Source organism: Lutra lutra, chromosome 10, assembly GCF_902655055.1.
Source record: "Lutra lutra chromosome 10, mLutLut1.2, whole genome shotgun sequence".
Lineage (NCBI taxonomy): Eukaryota > Metazoa > Chordata > Mammalia > Carnivora > Mustelidae > Lutra > Lutra lutra.
In genome coordinates, this window is record NC_062287.1 from 4,824,191 (window position 1) to 4,844,932 (window position 20,742).

A 20,742-nucleotide genomic window follows, 5' to 3' on the forward strand; every position below is an offset into this window, starting at 1 on the left:
TGGCCGGCTCCACAGGCAAGCAGCCACCAGCACTCAGACCGTGTCCGTAAATGTTGGATTGCCCAGTGACAATCCTGACTGTTATGAATATTCTGGAATACTTTTCTTAATAGTTTCTAGCTTCTTCCTCTAAAAACTGGATGGAACAGTACTCACCATCTTCACTCTATATTGTGCCCAAAGTTTCAAGTTCCCTTTGGAAGAAAAGTGTTACCAAATTGCTAACCCCTGGAATTTTATTAAATCTGTGAGCATACCTTTCCAAAGTAATGAGGGAATTTGTGCTGATCTTCAATGACATGGGCAAACCCTCCTTGGAGGCCAAAATCCACAGCGAAGTAAGGTAAGCCTCTGGGTACCTAAACAAACAGATAAATCACACATGAGCACAGTGCGGCGTCAGAAAGTTCCTGAGTCCCTTCTCCTGCTCTGAGACATGACAGTAATTAAGCACCCCTCTAAGACAAATGTACATAATAAATTTCCAACTCTAGAAATACTTAGGCAATGACCTAACTCTCAAAGTGAAACATTTCATTTGGTAAACTTTCAGCCAGACAGCTCTTCATAACATCCAGCAATTATAATCAAAACCAACTATTTTCCTGTCTTTGGGGAAAACAGGAAAGAAAAGGTACCGATTTTTTCCTTAGACTACAAAGAGAATAAGGATCTGGTTTCTTGTATTTCCCTCACAAAGAGAACAGGGAGAGGCATACCCATCTACATAGAGCTTTGTTTATAACCTGAGACTTTACTACTACTGATTTACCAAAGATAAACTAAACCCAGACAATCTCATTTTTTGATTAACTGAAAAAATGGGTTTAACAATAGTTCATCAACCTCATTTCAAAGTTTATCCAGGATTAACTATTATCTTTTCTTCTCTCCTTTCTACACACACACACACACACACACACACACACACACACACTCAGAGTTTGAACTCTACCTTGATTGGAAAAAGTCCATAATTTCTGGCTTTATCAATTAAGTAGATCTGTGTCCTTGCAAGTTTTCCCTCCAATCCCTAATTCTGTCACTACACATTATGCAAGTGGGTCGTGATCCTAGTATACAGTTGGCACTTATGCATTTTTGACACTGAATCACACATCTATTTAACTGTATGTATTTTATATTGTGTCCTTGAGAAGGCATGACTTGGAAGGAGATAATACAGTATGGTGGAAAGACGTGGTCATCATTAAATAATATAAAGCAGTTAAAATTAGAGCTTAGAAAGAGTTGTTCATGTTATAGGAAAAGCATAAGAAAAAAATCAGTTTACAAAACAGTATATAACATAAAATGCAGAGAAGTGGGTAGCTGTTTTGTGCCTTTGAATTTTTTTGTGTGTTTTTACATTTTTAATATACGATAAACATGTATGACCTAGAGAAGAAAAAACAAAGTCAAAAGACAGTCAAGGAGTCGACCACAGCTCTGCTTCTTAGACTTCTGTAACCCCAGGCAAGTAATTTAACATTTCTGACTCTCATGACAACTGGAAGGATGAACTAGGAGAAGGCTCGTAAAGGGCCTAACCCAATGCATAGCAAAGAGAAGGTTCTTCAAACACTACAGCCTCTTCTGTCTTCCAAATAGTGCTTTGTCCAAACATGGTGGTCAAAGAAAAAAGGAGAGAAGGCTCCGGGAGAATATTTCTGTCATCTGAAGAAGGCCAGCACGTGTGAATCATGAGTGGGAATGGCTACAATGATACAGAACTACATCAACTAACCGACAGTACTTCGAGGGAAAGAGAGAACTTGAGGAAGCGATCTGTGATGACGCTGCCCATGCCTTCTGCTCACATCACGCTGTATTTGGCAGAATAATGGCCCTAAAATATGTCAGTGTTCTAATCCCCTATTTGCCTCATATGGCAGAGGGACTTCCTAGGTGCAGTCAATTTATGGATACTGAAAGGAGGAGATATCCTGAAATGGGCCCACATGGGCCCAATGCAATCACAAGGATACTTGTAAGAAAGAGTCAGGAGAGTCACTGTCAGAGAAAGCCTGGAAAATCCCACACTGCTGGATTTTAAGATAAAGGTAGGAACCACATGTCATGCAATGTAGGAGGCTTCTAGGACCTGGAGAAGGGAAGGAAACGGATTCTTCTCTGTGGCTTCCAGAAGGAATGCAGGCCTGCTAACTCCTTGATTTCAGTCCAATGAAACCCATTTCGTATTTGGGACCCCCAGAATTATAAGATAATAAATATGCATTCATTTAAAACACTAAGTCTGTGGTAATTTGTGACATCACCAGTAGGAAATGAACTTACACACCAAGAGTCTCAACAGCCTGTGATGTGACCGCCGGACTTTTCCTACTGGTACACAAGGAACAGGAGCTGCCAGGGGCCTCTCTGTTCCCTCCCCGCAGGCCACAGAAGGGAAAACCTGCCGTCCTGCCAGAACGGCTGTGAAAGATACTGACAGAATTATGGCAAAACACTGATGGTAAAAAACAAACAAAACAACAAAACCACCAGGAATATTTGAATTTTCCCCTTTTATACTCCAGATATCACTCCTGACTTCCTGTAATTGTCCTTGAGTTTGAAGGTCTCTGGGTAAACCCGAAGTTTCCTTGACATGTACCTTCCTCAGTTTTAAAAATCCCTAAGTGTGCTTTTCAATTAGTTATTACAAAATTAAACTTAAAATCATACTATTTAAAAGTTCAGGAAGAATTCACAGGAAATCTCAATAAAATAGCCTTGTGAAAAATGAATAATTTTCTTGACAAGTTCGTTAGGAACATGCAGCTGCTCTGCAGCAAACACACAGATATCCCTTGTTTGTTTCCATGAACTTCACACAAACTTCATGCAAGCAAAGAAATTAAGATTCAGAAAGGAAAAAAAAAATGGGCATTAAAAAGAAAGGCTATCCTCACCACATAAAAATATAAGTCAAGAAAGAATCAGAATGAATTAGCAGTATGTAAATCTCTGCTAGAAGCCAAGGATCTACTTGGGGGTGGGGGGGGGATTTCACCCCACCCCATGAAGCAGATAAACACTTATGAAACTACCAAGGACACAGAGCTTAAAAAATAAATATAATGAGGTTCTTCCAGAATAAAAATAACATTAAAGTAAGTCAAGATTTTCACTTTGTGCTCAGAAACACTTTCATCATTTTCAAAAGACAGTGGAAAGCTTGTTGACTTAAAAAGTGACCTCCTTTGGAATTATTCCTAATACGCAAGTTCTCTTCACAGTTCCATCCACATAATTGCCAAATCCTAAAGCTAAGAGGTCATCTGGCTCATTCCCTCTCTGCTGTGACTCGCAGGTAGGTGGTGACTTAGAAAAGGCAGCTGTTGGTATCTTCGCAAAGCTTTAAAGTAGAATGCACAACTACCATTCCTACAAAGACTGGTTTCTCATTTTCCATATTGGTTAATATTAAAGCCCTCAAGGTATTTAACTCAAGTCCTGTGCATGTTCTAATATCTAGAATAGGTACTAGATGGTTTACCCGTAAGACACTGCATATACAGAGTAATGAATGGAGAATAATACATTTCTTCTATAATTTCTACTTGGAAATATTTTCAAACACCATTAATATCCGGTTATAAAAGAATATTTAATGGCAATGGAGATGTGAGAAGTGAAAAACTCAGGCACAACAAATATGCCTACGTTAGATACTTTTTTCGACAGAGTCACAGAAAACAAAGAAAGAGGACATTTGGGAGGAATGGTTTTTGTTTTGTTCTTAAATGTATGGTCTGGTCCAATTCAACAGCAAGTAGAGAGAAGAAGGCTGGAGACAATGTTTTACCTTTGAATTAAAACTATCTTCAGTAATACAATGAAATTTCAATCTTCTGACTAAGATACTATAAATGTAATAAGAAATCCTCAGTTAATTTATATCAGGAGTTTGGCTTTCCAAAAGGAGAAACAGAAGGAAAATAGGCTAGTGTCATCTACTAGAACATGGGTCAGCATATTTTTAAAAAAACTTCTTAAAGTTTTAATTTAGGGGCGCCTGGGTGGCTCAGAGGGTTAAGCCTCTGCCTTTGGCTCAGGTCATGATTTCAGGGTCCTGAGATCGAGCCCCGCATCAGGCTCTCTGCTCAGTGGGGAGTCTGCTTCCTCCCTTCTCTCTGCCTGCCTCTCTGCCTACTTGTGATCTCTCTCTCTTGTCAAATAAATAAATAAAATCTTTAAAAAAAAGTTTTAATTTAAATAAAATATTCTGGACTTTGCAGATTATATGGTCTCTGTTGCAACACTCAGCTCTGCCCTCGTGGCATAAAAGCTTCCAAAACAACACAGAACCAGTGGTGCAGCTGTGCTCCAACACAACGTCATTCACACACTCAGCAGCGGGACAACAGTACAGGCTGGAGTGCCCCACCCCCCACCCCGGACCCGAAGCCCCCCAGGGTCCAAGGTCCTCTCTGTTCTATTCCGTTGCGTGTAGGAGTGCCTGGTAAGTAGCTGTCACTCAACTAGCAACTGTACAATAAATAACTTCATGAATAGAAGAACAATAAGGAATCCACAGTTCTGTTCTACTGCATTTAGATTTCTAGAAAAGAGAGAGGTCATTGCAGGAGTATTCAATTCAAGCGTAGAGTATCTAAGAGATGATCTAGCAAATCAAGACTAACTGGGAAACACGGTTAGGAAACTTCACCAAAGAATAATGAAGCCATAATCTAACTCAACCACTGTTTTACAGGAACCTAACAGGGAGTCTCTGTACAAAGGAAAAAAGAAAATGAAGAGGAGCCTGTAGGAGAATATTTCCCTCACTGTAATTCGAGCAACAAGAAGGCCCCTCTCACACGTGTCCCACAGGGGCAGCAAAGCCCAGGACGGAAGCTCCTCCCGCTGAGTGTGATGCTGTCATCGCCAGTTAGAGGCACTACATGGGCACAGGGCCGGGAGGTCAGGAACACATAACACAGAAACATTTGAATAAATGAGCATTTGCTAGACCAAGTAGGATGAAAATAATCTCTTATTCTTAGAACTCCTTCACCTTTGGTCACTCAGCCAAATGGTCTCTTTCTCAAATATGATGTGAAAATTAATGAAGATCCTAAGATCCTAAGTACCAGGATCATTTCTTATACAAGGTGGGGGGAGGCGGGGAGACACTTACAGACTTTCTGATGTCTTTTGAAGAGAGATCGATCAATTTCTTATTCATAGACCATTCTTCATCAGACTCCATTATGGCTTTCTAAGAAAAAGACATTTATCAATGAAATAGTAGTTTATAAGCAAATACAAAAAGATAGTTTAAAAGTAAAGTAATATAGTGAATTAATCAAAGAATATTATAACGGTAGTTCATTATTTTGAATGGTTAAGGCTTTCATTTGTTATTTAAAATTGGACCTTCTTGGGGTGCCTGGTGGCTCAGTGGGTTAAAGCCTCTGCCTTTGGCTCAGGTCATGATCTCAGGGTCCTGGGATCGAGCCCCGAGTCAGGCTCTCTGCTCAGCGGGGAGCCTGCTTCACCCTCTCTCTGTCTCTGCTTGCCTCTCTGCCTACTTGTGATCTCGGTCTGTCAAATAAATAAATAAAATCTTAAAAAAATAAAATAAAATAAAATTGGACAGTCTTGATTTTTTGAAAGTCCTTTCTTTAGCCAAGATATTATTTTACTCATTCTTAATTCTTGTACTAACTTCAAGCCCAACTTTACATGACAAACACAATCCTTAATAAGACTAAGCAGTTTAATATTGAACATATGTTTGCAAATATTAAAGTTCACAACTTCCTTAGTTCATTCATAAAAATCTATTCAAATAAACTTGTTTAGTTTGACTGCCCTTTTCCAAATATCAAGAGTGATTTATACACTCTCTGGCAACCAAGCACTTGAACTATCTCTGGCCCTATAACAAAGCAGCAAAAATGCAGGGAAAGAAAAAAAATACACAGAAATGGCATTATAAGACTTTCTAGGCTAAGCAATAGAACTAGTATTTATGGCAAAGAAATATTTAGTAGAAAAGCCGGGATAATGAGTACAAAATACTCTCATTTTTGTACAGTTACCATTATTAATGAAGCAAATCTTAAACCTACAATTAACATTCAAATAAACCCAATTTCAAAACATCAGCTATATGGCTGTTCCATATTTAACAGGCATGGGCTGGCGCTTGTGTTGACACTAGACGGTAGCATATTCAATATAAAACTGAAGCCAGATCAAGTAAATGCATCTTTACTGATCAGGCAGGAGGTTCAGTGTAGAAGTGACCCAGCCTCCTACTGATGACAACTCTGTCACCCAAGAGGAGCTGACAGTGGCTGTTTCACATCCTGCCCTATTACCTCAATGCCGACAGTCACGATCACCTAAGACTCTCCTGAGGAAGTACCAAAAAAAAAATTTTTTTTTTTTAAGAAAAGTATAATAACCTCTTTCCCACCTGATTCTGTTTAACATAGAACTAGCCTGGGTTTGGGGATTATCCAGCTCATTCTATTTTAACAGTATAATCCTTAAAATCCAAGAGTCAGTTGTTTTTAAAAATCTCTAGAGAGGGGTACCTGGGTGGCTCAGTCAGTTAAGTGTCCAACTCTTGATCTCAGCTCAGGTCTTGAACTTGAGGTCATGAGTTCAAGCCCCACACTGGGCTCCACACTAAGTGTGGAGCTGACTTAAAAAAATATCTTGGGGCACCTGGGTGGCTTAGTCGCTTAGGCAGCTGACTCTTTGATTTTGGCTCAGGTTATGATCTCGGTGTCCTGGGGTCAGGCTCTGTGCTCAGCGGGGAGTCTGCTTGATGATTCTTTCTCCCTCTCCCCGTCTCATGCATGCATGCGTCCTCTCTCTCTCAAGTAAATCAATAAATCTTAGAAAAAAATCTCTACAGAGAAGGTAGACTTTCATTGTCTCATTAACCTTAATAGGTCTTATAATCTTTCTTATTGGGATGTACAATCCATATTAATGAACTTGACCATCCTGTATTGTCTAAATGTTGCATTGGAAAGTCTTTCTATAGCACTCTGCAACCATGACCTCCTTTGTTCACTGCACGTGTTACTAATTCACACATGGCTCTACACATAAGCATTTATGCTCGTCTGTAAGTCACACTGCATTCAGCAGAGTAGCAAACCATGCTATTCAGTAAAAGCTCCCTGAATATTACAATGACACTTGACTGATTAAAAACTCTAGTAACTGCATGTCCAAAAAAATGTACGTAAAGGTTGGACACTGGTTTCTTCTGACAAATAGCACAATGAGGTATTAAATACTAAAAGAGCAGTAACTTATCTCAGCAATTGTAACCTGTACTATTTGTATGTAACTATTGTTAGGTCTTGTGAATTTCAGTAGGTTTTCTAGAATTAGGACTATAATTCTGACTTGAAAGTACTTCAATGGAAAACCCTGATTTTTCATTTGAGAAACGAGAAATTGAAATAGAAACTATAAAGGACCACTTGACAGTTTATTCATACTTATAGATAAGCATGCTTTTTAAAGGTCAAAGTTCTAAATGTCTCTCCATAGAATTTTGTAATACAGCAGAATTTTTGTGTGTGTGCTTTACTTCATTTCCTTAGATGAAATTTGATATAAGTACATAGGAAAAAAATACAAGAAAAAAGGTAACCATATTCGTAAAACAGCAAGGTAATGGAAAACTATGCATGCAAAGACGATCCCCAAATACCTTAAAATAGATGGGAGCCATCTCGCCCACTTCCTTCGGAAGAGGAATGCACTCATACACCATATGACAATGCTTCTTCATACCCATGTATGTTTCCAAAAAGACGCAGTCCAGTCCTTTATCTTCAAACATCTTTACCAATGATTTTCTGAACATCTGAAGGAAGGAACATGGCTAGGTAAATAAAGCACTTGCAAAAATACAAACTATGAAAACAGTAAAAGGTAAACTCAATCCCTTTAAAATAAAAAATAAGTAGCAAACAACAGTTGAATTCTGTACTGTTACCTTATAGTTACTTTACTTTCTAAACCTACTACATAATTTCACATATTTAAGCAACATTTCTTTAAAAAATTGGAACTACTCTGCACAGTTTTCTGTATATATTGGAAATGGTTCCGATAAACTAAAATAAGTAAAGGAAGAGAGAAAAACAAACTCAAGTAGTAAAATATGCGGAACTGACAGTAAAATCAGAGGAAAACATCCATAAGCCAAAAAAGGTCCTCCTAGAAGGCAGGCGTGTAATTTCCTGCCAATCGTCTGCCTGGGCTCACAGCATCTCTCTCTGCTGGTTCCCATGTATGTCTGCCGACCCTTCACCGGTAACCTTCCGCATTCAGGTGGTCCCCTATTTTCACAGAGAATCGTGTCCTAGCAAATGTATGAAAGTCAAACATGCTAAAGTTGAAAAGAGTGTTTTCTTTTCCCAAAGAACTACATTGTTATAACATCCCTCCTTCCTGCTATCTTCTATAGCCTATTTCCTTATTTCACACTCGTAGGCCTGGGGGACAGCTGTTTGCGGAGCTCAGACGTGCAGTCTGGGACGTCCACGCGGATTCATGGGACAGCCTGTGTAGAGCAGGATGAAGCCAGGGGTTTCAGCGGGGGAAGGAAGGGGCCCAGGCTGAAGACCAGGAGCCAGAAGCCAACTCCCCACCAGCACCAAGGTGTCTAAGAATCCTAAATTCAAACGTGGCCTTGTGGAGTGTCATATGTTTGTAAAGTGCTACTATATTTGCCTAAGGAGGAGGAAGAAGCATTTTTTACTTAGATTTGTGAGCTGATTTATAACTTTCAAATATTTAAAATTTTTAAATTATGATTGTAGATCACATTGAAGAAAATACAGAGAGATCCCATATACCTTTAACCCAGTTTCCCCCAATGGTAACACATTACAAAACCGCAGTACAATATCACAACCAGGATATCGACGTGGATACAGTCAAGAAACAGAGCAACTCCAGCCCCATGAGGATCCCTCCCACCGCCTGCTCACAGCCACATTCTCTCCCATCACAGCAGCCGCCACCAGTGGGCTCTCTGCTTCTGTAACCCTAGCATTTCCAGTGTTCTATAAATGCAATCACAACATCTTTTGAGGTTGCTTTTCTTCACTCAGCATGACTCCCCAGAGATTCAACCAGGCTGTCATTCAGACACTGTCCAGGACAGCCACGTGGAGACGGGTGCACAGACTCCCCACCCAGCCTCCACTGACACCCGGAACGTGAGAGGTGACTGTTTGTGGCTGCGTAGGGGACGGGAGTTCTGGGATTCTGCCAGGTCTCCCATAATCACTTATTACTGATCATTGTTTTTCTGTTTTATATTCATTTTATAAAATAAGCAAGTACAAAAAAAAAAAGAAATCAAGTAACTATAACCTGATGTCAACTAGAAAGACACCTACTAAGCAACGGATACAGGATATGCTTTTTGTTTCTGACCATAGCTACAGAGAAGTCCGACACAGTCTCTTTACTGTAGACCCCATTTGTTGGTAAACCCCAAAGCCTTGGTGAATAGCCTACGGGGCTGCAGACTTTCCATCTGTAATCTCATTATAAGGTGACCATGAGATAAATCATTATAAATGATTAAAGATGATTGTTTCCCCTTTTAAAAATTCTCTGACGTGGGCGCCTGGATGGCTCAGTGGGTTAAGCCGCTGCCTTCGGCTCAGGTCATGATCTCAGGGTCCTGGGATAGAGTCCCACATCTGGCTCTCTGCTCAGCAGGGAGCCTGCTTCCCTCCCCCTCCCCCCCGCTCTCTGCCTGCCTCTACGTCTACTTGTGATCTCTCTCTGTCAAATAAATAAATAAAATCTTTAAAAAAAAAAATTATCTGACGTTGGTACTAGATAAAATTAAATTAATGGAGACATTGCACACATAAAGGAGGTTAAATTATGATAAAAAATAAAAAATATAAACTATTGACCTGGATATCTACATGGTAAAATTAATCATTCAAATTTTGCAGTTGCCAAAGCTCTAATTTGATTTCTGCAGATTAAAAAAACCCTTCCCCCAAAAGCTGTTTTCATTAAACTATTTCACTTTCCTCTTCCTAAGCAAAAAAAAGACGACTAAATTTCCCAGCCTCCCTGGGACTTGGGTGGAGACATATTTAATTCTGGGCAATGGAATGCATATAGAAATGGCAGTGCCACTTGCGTGACAAGTGGCTTATGTGTCACTTGAAACAGTTAAGGGTTAGTGTGCCTTTGTATTCATTTTCTTTCATCCAAGGGGCTGAAAGAGAAGGACTCCACCACAGGAGAGCCTTATCATGGAAGGAGTGTGGATACCTGACTGAATGTCTACAGGCAATCTGCCTTGGAGAACTGCCCAACCCACACGGGAATAAGACATAAGAAATTAACTTTGGGGGCACCTGGGTGGCTCAGTCGGTTGGGCGTCTGCCTTCAGCTCAGGTGATGATCTCAGGGTCCCGGGATCAAGCTCTGCATTGGGCTCCCTGCTTAGCAGGAAGTCTGCCGGGTGGGGGGATGCTCTCCCCGCTCTGCCCCGCCACTCTGTGTTCGTGTACTCTCTCTCTCTCACTCTCTTTCTCGAATAAAAAAATTCTTAAAAAAAAAAAGAAAGAAAGAAATGCACCCTTGCTGTCTCCAGCACTATGAATTAGGTTTTGTTTGCAACAGCAGTGAAGAACGTTAACCACATTCTTCCCTCCACTCAACTGTATGTCCCAACCGTTACCTTCATAGGCCTTGTATCACATGCACAAAAAAATTAAAACACAAAACCTAATGGGAATATACAACTGGTTCTATAACCTAGGTTTTTAGATTGTCTCTATTTTGTTACTATGTTTCTGAATTCTTATTATGAATATATTCAATTAATTGTTATTTATTTCATTACTAAGTTTTGTGGTAAGATAATCTTACATGTTAGAAAAAGGAAAATTGGGGCACCTGGGTGGCTCAGGTCATGACTCAGGGCCCTGGGATCAAGTGCAGCGTTGGCTCCCTGCTCAGCGGGGAGTCTTGCTTCTCTCTCCCTCTGCCCCCCACGCTGCTCATGCTCTCTCACCCTCTCTCTAATAAATAAATAAAATCTTTCAAAAAAAAAAAGACAAAGGAAAATCACCACTAGATTAGAACTACATATTTTAAAACTAAGCTTTTTTGAAGAAGGTAGAAAATGGATAAAAAGCAGTAGCAGCAACAATGTTTGCTCACAGCCCTCTCCTGCTTTAACTGTTTGGATGCTCGTTCTGGATACTCTCTGGATAACAGTGAAGAAGACAGACTCCACAGGTCATGAATTAAAAATGAAAACTCAAAATACCTAAGCTAGCAGTGCGACAAGAATCGCGGGGTATTGTACATCAACATCATGCAAACCCTTCCGAGGAGGACACACACACACACCGAAGTACTTCTCTCTGCATATAAAACCTTTAATTTAAAAATATGAGTTTAACGACATAATCTGAGGTTATCCACTCCTCTAAAGCAGGATTTTCCCAAAGCTCAATATAACACATACACTACACATGTTGAAATAATATTCATTCCTTAAGTTGTATGACAACCAAACATTGAAGAAACTTTTAGTTCATTATTATAAGATACCAAAACTATTTTATGAGCGATATAGCTACCCCTTGATATAGGGATGACATAAACTTCCCATATTTCTAGTAGGAAAAAACTCTATCCATTGGGTAATCACTATTTTCCACATTTCTAAACTGTGACTATTCACCCAAGTGCCATTCCTCATTTAGTTAAACACATCTGGACTAAAATATCTTACGATATATTTTAAGTAAACTATACTACAGAGTGTTGCAATTCTTACTTTGTATAAGGTCTCACTACAACAATTCAGGTAAATATAAGTACAAAATTTTGAACTGAAAATTATTTTACTTAAAAATATCAAAGCTATTTAGAATTGTTCATGTAATATTAATACTATAATTTATTCAACTTTTCTAAATAGAACATGTCTAAAGATAAAGTCATCCCAAGATAAATATTATGAGATAGCATACAACATATATATTTAACTCTATAACCTTCACAGAGCAACCACTCAAAATGACATTGAAGTAATCCAAACTTACGAGAACAGAAAGAATGAGAGAAGATTCACCGAAACTCAGATCACCCCAAAACATGTGACCTAAACACTGGAAAGCTGGCTCACCCTGGGTGGCGTGTGGTGCAGGGGCTGGTTAGCAGGGAGAGTACAGAGAAGGAGGCCACACTGCACTGCAGAAGCCTCGGAAGGCTCAGGAACTGGCAGCACCAAGTAACCGCAGAAGTAGAGTGAAGGTGTAGCAGAAAGCAAACGGCATGGATGAAAGTCTTTGGAAAAAAGCGATGAACACGCTGCTATCTTCCTGGACACTGGCAGAACACTACAAGGTTATTCTTTGGAGAAGGTATACAATAAGGTTGCTGGGCTGGGAAAATCCAACATAGTGGGGAGTGTACAGTCTGAAAACAGGGGCATTACAGGAGATGTTACTTAGGGTTCAAATTCTACCACCCCAGCCTTCTTCCCCAACTCAGCTGCCAGAACACTAGCAGGCTGTTTGGGCTGCACTTGCTAAGAGCCAGAAAGCGTGATCTCTGGGAAGTCTGATCGCCCCATGAAAGACACCTAATGGTCCAGTACTGGAGATTTCCCAGTGAAATGGCCCCATCACACCTTTCCACAGTGAGGCCCACTGTACATAGTGATCTGACTACCACACCGCTCATCTGAAGGACTTAAAAAATGGGCCTACGGTGTCTGACTGTAACATAGGCTCAAACATACCTGTCAGACGGGTAAGAATAACTTTAAAGGGGACCTATGTTTCACTATACATATTTAATGAAACTAAAAAATTGGCTCTTATTCAGTCAGAATCTGTGATCATTTCCACATGCTGTGCTGAAACTTATCTTTGCATTTTTTATTAAATAAGATCTAAAATTAAATTTAAATGTTACTAGAGGATGGAGCTAAAAATCACCTAAAAGAAGTTGCTCCTTCATTTGTAAGCCCTATTTTTTCCTAAGTCAAATAATTTTTGTTATATATTCTCTAGAAGGGTGGAACAACCATAGGATATTTAACAGATTTAATTAATATTAAAATTTTTAAAGATATTTTATCTTTAAGTAATCTCTCACTCAGTGTGGGGCTTGAACTCAAAACCCCAAGATCAAGAGTCACAAACTCCACTGACAGAAGCCAGTCAGGTGCCCTAATTTGAATTTTTATAGATATTTTTATATATATTTGAAAATAAGAACAAAGAAACTACATTTCTCTAAATAAGCTCAAATCAGATACTTTATTTGCTCACTATCTTATACTAATATATAACTGGTAAGAATTTCTTCTTTTATCACAAGAAAAGAACCATAATGCTGTTATTTGTATTAAAGAACTTGGCTTTTACTCCTTCATTCAATTTTCCATAATGCATATGGCTCACAAAATCCACTAAATTCTAATGTCACCTGTATAAGGATATAGCATACCTTTGGGCAGAATTAATGATTTTATGCATGCATTTCTCATAACACCTGGATCATCTTGTATTTCTGTACTCAATAACTACTGAACTGAATAAATTTCTTCTTTACCCACCTCAATGTTTTCCATCAAGTAGCTTAATTTCTTACAGAAATATAAAACACACAGACTAGATTCCTGTATTACTTAAAATCTTTGTTGGCACTGCATTTTGCTCTAAGTTAAATCAGTTTAACATGTATAAATTTTTAAAAGACATTCCAGAAAAGTATCAAAATAATCCTGAAAACCAAATTTGCATACTTTCCACTTTAAATTATTTACTGCATTGGCATCCATCACTAGAAAAAAAAATTTTTCACATCAGATATATTTGTCCACATTCTCGCCCATACTTGGCCACAGATGCATTAAAACATTCTGCCCTTCACCTTTCACAGCATAAACTTAAAAGGAGTAAGAGACTGAATTTCATAATAGGCAGTCAAAATATCTCCTCTTTCAGCATTGTCAGCATGACACAAAGACAAAGTATGCAGTCTCTTCTGAAGTCCTACAATTTTCACAGTTTCTAACTAAGGGTCCCTCTAACCCCTGTTCAACTGTCAAGTATTAGAAAAACAAGAGTTTTCTTTCTTTTCTTTTTTGGTCATTATGAGGTCTTGAAATAACTCAGGAGCAATTTCACCCATGTTGTGCCTTTCAGTTTCTTGCAGAATCAGACACACACACACACAATCCTTGAATTCAAAAGCTGGGCCAGGTTATAAAGGGAAAAGTGTAGCAATAAAGGCTGATAGCAAAAATCACAGAAGCAGAGGCCAATTCCATTACAGGAAAATATGGCCAATGCTGGGTATGAACCTCTGACTTCCAAAATTTATTTTTATTATCTGAAAATATCTTTCCTTATGGCTATAATCAGCTCACTGTGCTAAGAATCATCATCTCATGTTCCACAAAGCATGGATTAGAAATCTTACCTTGATATTTTTAAGTAAAAATACTAATTCGTCACGGTTTACTTAGTACGCAGAAACTTTCAGTTGTATCCCTGAAACTGATATGTTATACATCAATGATATCTCAATTAAAAAAAAAAAAATTTTTAGAAAAGCTTTCAAAACATGGAGTACATAAGGGAAATAAAATTAAAAGGTAGTGAGTGGTGAAAGCACCATGGCCCACAGGTACACATAACTAGGGAAATGTGTACTAGTGTGTAAAAGTTCACAAAGGAAATCACTGGACAAAGGTCTAGAAAAACCACTGGAATTTACACAGCAGTCTGGAAAGACTGCTCAGGAGCATTCCTAGGATGAGCGTAATCAGGCTGACCTGAATTTCCTCCCAGACGTCTTCATCCAATAAGGTAGCTGCTCTGTGATGCTGCAGAGGGACGACGAGGCAGTGGCCTTCGGTGAGAGACCGGAAGCTGGGCAAACATAAATACACCTATGGGGAAAACATGGCGAAGTGAAACATTACCGTACAGACTCTCCGTTGTGACAAATGAGCCCTGGGAAACACAGCTAACGTTTCATAAGGTCTACTTGTTTACAAGCAATGTATTTGCTTTCAATATTTTTAAAGATAGCAGACATTTTCCTAAAACTCTTTTTTTTTTTTAAAGATTTTATTTATTTATTTGACAGAGAGAAATCACAAGTAAGCAGAGAGGCAGGCAGAGAGAGAGGAGGAAGCAGGCTCCCCGCTGAGCAGAAAGCCCGACGCGGGGCTCGAACCCAGGACCTGGGATCATGACCTGAGCCGAAGGCAGCGGCTTAACCCACTGAGCCACCCAGGCGCCCCCTTTCCTAAAACTCTTAAAGGCCATGAAGATAGATTTTAATAAATGGAGATTTACAGCACAAGTCTCAATTTTAACTGTTATACGGACATCAGAGATTGAGTTTACCCAAGGGCAAAATGAATCACACTTTATCCTTGATGTGAGAAAGCTTTTTGCTTCTTGAAACAACACAGTTTTTGGCAAGAATGAAAAAATACGTGGGGTGGTGAAGATAGAGAAGTCTAACTGGTTCCTATTAACCAGGCAGTCCTTCTCTCACTGGCTGAGCAAAGAGAATTAATTCAACTAAGACAGAAAGGAAATGTGCTCTGAAGGGCTTCACTGCTCTGTTAAGTTCTATCTGCTTAAATACATGTATTACCTACAAACTGGTGCTGTTTTTTTACTACACACCAACTGTCTTTAACAAAACAAAAAGGTCAGTATGTATGTATGCAGTGAGCAGTGCTCATGAGGAACATAAATAATATTCTGCAAAGGGGCTCGGTCTTACTTTCTATTATTTTTTGCTTGGTTTGGCGAGAAATATTTTATACGGCAGACAATATTATTTAACAAAATAATGCAAAACTTTAAAGCTTTGCTGAGAGACAAAGTAGGAGTAGATACAGAAATTTATCTAAATTGATACTAAAACCATAACCACATTCAAAATTAAAGCCAACATCAGTACTGATTCATTAACTGTAACAAATTTACAACTTGTAAACTACTTACTGCTGTCGGGTGTTAACAAGAGAGGAAACTGGACATGGTGTATATGGAACTCTACTTTCTTCTTAATTTTTCTGTGAATCTAACACTGTTCTAAAAAACAAAGCCTACTTAAAAAAAAAATCAGTGTTAAGGTGGATAGATGACTTATTTTTTAAAAAGGAGAGAAGGGAGGACAGCTGACGATCAAAAGTTATTTCTAACTCTGTGACTCTAATGAGAACAAATACCACCTCATTAACATATTTGTACTGAGACATTAATTTTAAATATTAGACATTCAGGGTGAGGGAGAATTACTGAATTGCTCTGAAATACTGTTTATTGTTTCAACTTAATGGCAAAATAATTCCTTAGAAACTCAAAATCATATATGATTAACTTGGGTAATAACTAAAGAAATAATTTGCTATTGTTTATTCAGATAAATTAAATGACCTGTTAGTCACATATTGTAGGACATGGAAGAAATTCCTTCTAATCGGTATTTCAAATATTTCTACATTAAAATATTCTAAGACAGGGGCGCCTGGGTGGCTCAGTGGGTTAAAGCCTCTGCCTTAGGCTCAGGTCATGATCCCAGGGTCCTGGGATCGAGCCCCGCATCGGGCTCTCTGCTCAGCAGGGAGGCTGCTTCCCTTCCTCTCTCTCTGTCTGCCTCTCTGCCTACTTGTGATCTCTGTCAAATAAATAAATAAAATCTTTTAAAAAATAATAAAATAAAATAAAATATTCGAAGACAAAAGGCTAAATGTTGATGGTAGTTTCTAGAGCAGAGATAGCACAAATAAAGCATAGGTAGAGAAAGGAGAGGCTCAAGTGGTTTTTTAAATGAAACCAAAGGGCAAAGATGAACCCACAAGGAGACAAACAGATCAGCCAACTCTTGGGACATTAAGGCAAAGAGAAGGATTTAATACCATTAGAAAAAACAGCTTGGAAAGTGTGGATTACCTGACCACAGAAGAGGACCACCAAGGAGGACGGGGAAAGGCAGGTCGTAAGAAACAGAAAATGTCTGTTCGCTGGCCAGTTTCATGGGTGGACTGAGAAATGCCTACTTCCCCTACATAGGAAGCCCAGGACAGGTCCGTACACTTAGCACCTCTGTGCCTCCCCACATGCAGCCTGTCCCCAGCACTGGGGACTAACGAACCCCCTGGAAAAATTCCAAACTTCTCCCCAAGCATAGCAGAAAACACCGAGGGGTTACTTTATGTTTGATCTGTTCCTTTGCCTATAAAAGGTGGGGATTAGACTGAAGAGGAATGAAATATTCATAATGTTGTAATTACAAAAGTTTCACTATTTATGTAAAGGTCTGGAAAATAATTCAAACAAATACAAGTAACTGGTTATGGTAGGGTTTTTTTAATTGAATAAATTTTAAATGGGATTTTTACTTTTACCTTTCTGATAAAGTTTGGAAGGAAAGAAAGAATTAGAAGAAGGGTAAGGAAATGAACGAAAATACAAACTGATAAGTTGACAGTCTTATACAAATATTAAACACTAGCGTTGGAATGGAAAAGCCAACACCAGTTCTTTGGATTCATAAGGTGTATCTTGTGTAGTGAGAAACAAATTAATACATAAACAAGCGTATGGACAGGGCCCAAGCTCTCAGTTCCTGAACCAGCTCTCGTTCACTCAGCTTCCTCTCCCTCTCCATTCCAGCTACACTGGCCTCCCCACTCAGTGAATGCCGAGCACAATCTCTCCTCAGGGCTCTTCACTCACTGATCCCCCTTCCTGAAACAGGGGTCATTCCCAGCTTCATGGTGCTTGCTCCTTCTGTCTTTCAGAGCTTTACTAAAATACCTCCTCAAATAGGCCTTCTAGACCACCGTCTCAAAAAATCCCATCATTTTATCCATTTCCCCACTTTATTTGCTTTAGGACAACACATCCTTCAATCAGGACAAGGATTACTTTATTTTCTGCCCTATTTTACTACAACACAAGCTCCACAAGTACATTGGAGTCGACACTCACCCAGCAACTAATGACCGTATCACATACACAGTAATGACTTACTTATAAGAATTAAGTCACCAAATATTTATTGAAATAAGTGACTACAAACATATTCTTGACATACAACGGGATATATGTCTGGTGAACAATGGGATACATGCTTAGTGTACATGACTAAGACTTACCTTTGTCCTCATGGAACTTACAGACTATTAGGAGAGGGACTTGGTAAGCAAGTAAAATACAGTAAATATTTTACAATTATGAGATATTCTATAAAGAAACAAATAGGTTCTATGAGCAAGTAAGGGAAGGAGCAGAAACCACTTTAGACTGAGTATTTCTGAAGTGATTTTAATACTAAGAATCAAGTGCCGACCGTGACAATAAGGTCGCACAGCTGGTAAATGGCCGAGCCGGAAGCTGAGTCCAGGCCGGCAGGCTTCCGAGTGCAGAGCCTCAGGCATGACCCAACACTGCCTCTCTGAAGGGCAGAATCACACGGAATGTGAGCTTCCTGTCACCTAAATATTCATACTCGCTCTAAGGAAGATTCTAAGAATCATGGGAAGTTAGAGAAGAAAAGTATACGAAACAAAGAAGAAGAGAAGCAAAGAGACTGGAATCCTATGAGAGTCTCAAGAAAGAAGCCAATCTGCACAAGGCACTCCATCGCTTCCTCCGGGCAATAAATGTTCTACTTCTTACCTTAACACCTATGGCCACAATAAGGTGCTTGGGAAACTGAGAGCTGTCAAAACAATACAGACATTTTTCCATTTGTGCAGCAAGATGCTGGTGCTCGGCGATTGCTTTCCTCCTCTGGTTCTCTTCCTCTTCACCAGAATGTTCTCTCTCAGCTGCTTTGGAGACAAACATGTCATCTAGAGTGTAATAGTCTCCATCTGTTTTTCCCATAAACTGAAAAACCAAAATAACAGTAGTGAGGAAAAGGCAGTGGTTAACATTTTATTGTACTGCTGCTACTGAAGTCCTATCTGTGAGTTCTAGGGTAAAACTTTTAAATTAAAAAGAAGAAGAAGAAAAACATGATTAAAAATTTTAGCTTGATTTTCAAGGTCAGTCAATAGTCATCAACAACATCATCATCACAGGTCAAGTTTACCAAGTATCTACCATGTACAACTTTACGCAATGTGATTGTTTTTTTACTCCCGTGAGAATGAGACCATTATCGTTTCCATTTAATAGATGAGGAAACTGAACTACGGAGAGGTTAAGAACTACTTTCGTTTTAAAAATCAGTATATGCTCTGTAGAGAACATAAACATTTTCAACTCTATCTCCAGGCGGCTTCTCCACACCTCCGCAAACATCAGCTGTAGCCAGGGTAATGCTCTTAAAACACAAATTTTATTTACTTATTTTGTTTATGTCCTCAGACAGCTCTCCCTTGTGAATGGGAGCAAGTTCAGACTCAGGTTTGGCTACTGAATTATAGACAGACAAGCACGATGGTTAAAAGCTGGGTCTCTCTAGTCAGAATGACCATGGCAAGTTCTGGCTCATGTCTGTCTTAGCCTTGGGCAAGTTATTTAATCTTTGTGCTCCCTGCACGCTTTGCTTCCTCATTTCACAATGGTTATAACAATACTATCTACCTAGCAGGTTATCTTGCTGAATCCTGACAACACATGCCTGACACACAGGAAGGACTCCATTACTATTACTAGTATTGGTAACTCTATTAGTAACTAGAGCCACCATTACTATTACAATCTTCTTCATAATCTGGCACTGGTGACCTTTCTGGTCACATCTGATCACATCCCTAGCTTTATGCTCTGATCATCATCCTATTTTCAGTCCCCCAAAACACTAATACCTTCAGGCTTCATATACACTGCTCTCTGACCAATTCTGCCCCCAACTGTGCCATTCTACTCCCACTTCTTTTTCAATCTGAGGCTTCGATTTAGTTGTTGCCCCCAAAAAAGAACCTTCCTGGATCTTCCATTAGTTTCACAATGACCACACTATATCATAATTGCTCATGAACTGTGTTTCCTTCCATAAGACTAAGTTCTAAGTACTATTTAGTCTACTAAAGACCAAAAGAGAACTCTTCTCTTTTTTATCATCAAATATGAAGCAAAAGCAAGATGCCTGGATTTTACCAAACATTTAAAAAGATTTGGAAAGCGCTAGAATGGCTGTATTTATATCAGAGAAAGTAGAATTGAATGTAAAGAATATTATGGACATAAAAGGTCATTTCACAATGATAAAGGGGTCATACCATCAAGTGGACATAACAATACTGAAATTTATACACCTAATTACTAAGTTTAAAAATATATGAAGCAAAAACTTGATAGAACCGCAGAAGAAATACACAAATCCACAAATGTAGTCAGAGATTTAAATACCCCTCTCTCAATAATTAATAGAACCAGGCAGGAGAAAATCAATAGGCATACTGAAGACCTGAGCAAACTATGAACCAATTTAACCAGACACTGACAGAAAGTCCAGTATCAGCAGAATACACATTCTTCTCAAGTGCAGAGAGAACATTTACCAAGAGATGAATCTGTGGTCGTAACACAAGTCCTAAGAAATTTAAAAGGAGTCTGGTAACATAATGTATGTACACTGAATACAATGGAATTAAATTAGAAACCCCAGCAGAAACACATTTGGAAAACTGCCAAGTATTTGGAAATTAATAGTCCAGTTCCAAACAACCCATGTATCTACCAAATAAGTAAGTAAGAAAAT

At 39.0% G+C, this 20,742-nt stretch overlaps 1 protein-coding gene across 4 annotated transcripts in view; it reads right to left on the reverse strand.

Moving 5' to 3' along the window:
• CWF19L2 (CWF19 like cell cycle control factor 2) overlaps positions 1–20,742 on the reverse strand; it is a 154,967-nt gene that overhangs the window by 25,764 nt on the left and 108,461 nt on the right. For all 4 annotated transcript variants that reach the window (XM_047691941.1, XM_047691939.1, XM_047691938.1 and 1 more), the window contains exons 13-17: positions 18,708–18,920; positions 14,834–14,950; positions 7,694–7,849; positions 5,147–5,227; positions 258–359 (exon numbers count right to left, since the gene is read on the reverse strand). In XM_047691941.1, coding sequence (XP_047547897.1) covers positions 258–359; positions 5,147–5,227; positions 7,694–7,849; positions 14,834–14,950; positions 18,708–18,920 — 669 coding nt within the window. The remainder of the gene's footprint in view (positions 1–257; positions 360–5,146; positions 5,228–7,693; positions 7,850–14,833; positions 14,951–18,707; positions 18,921–20,742) is intronic.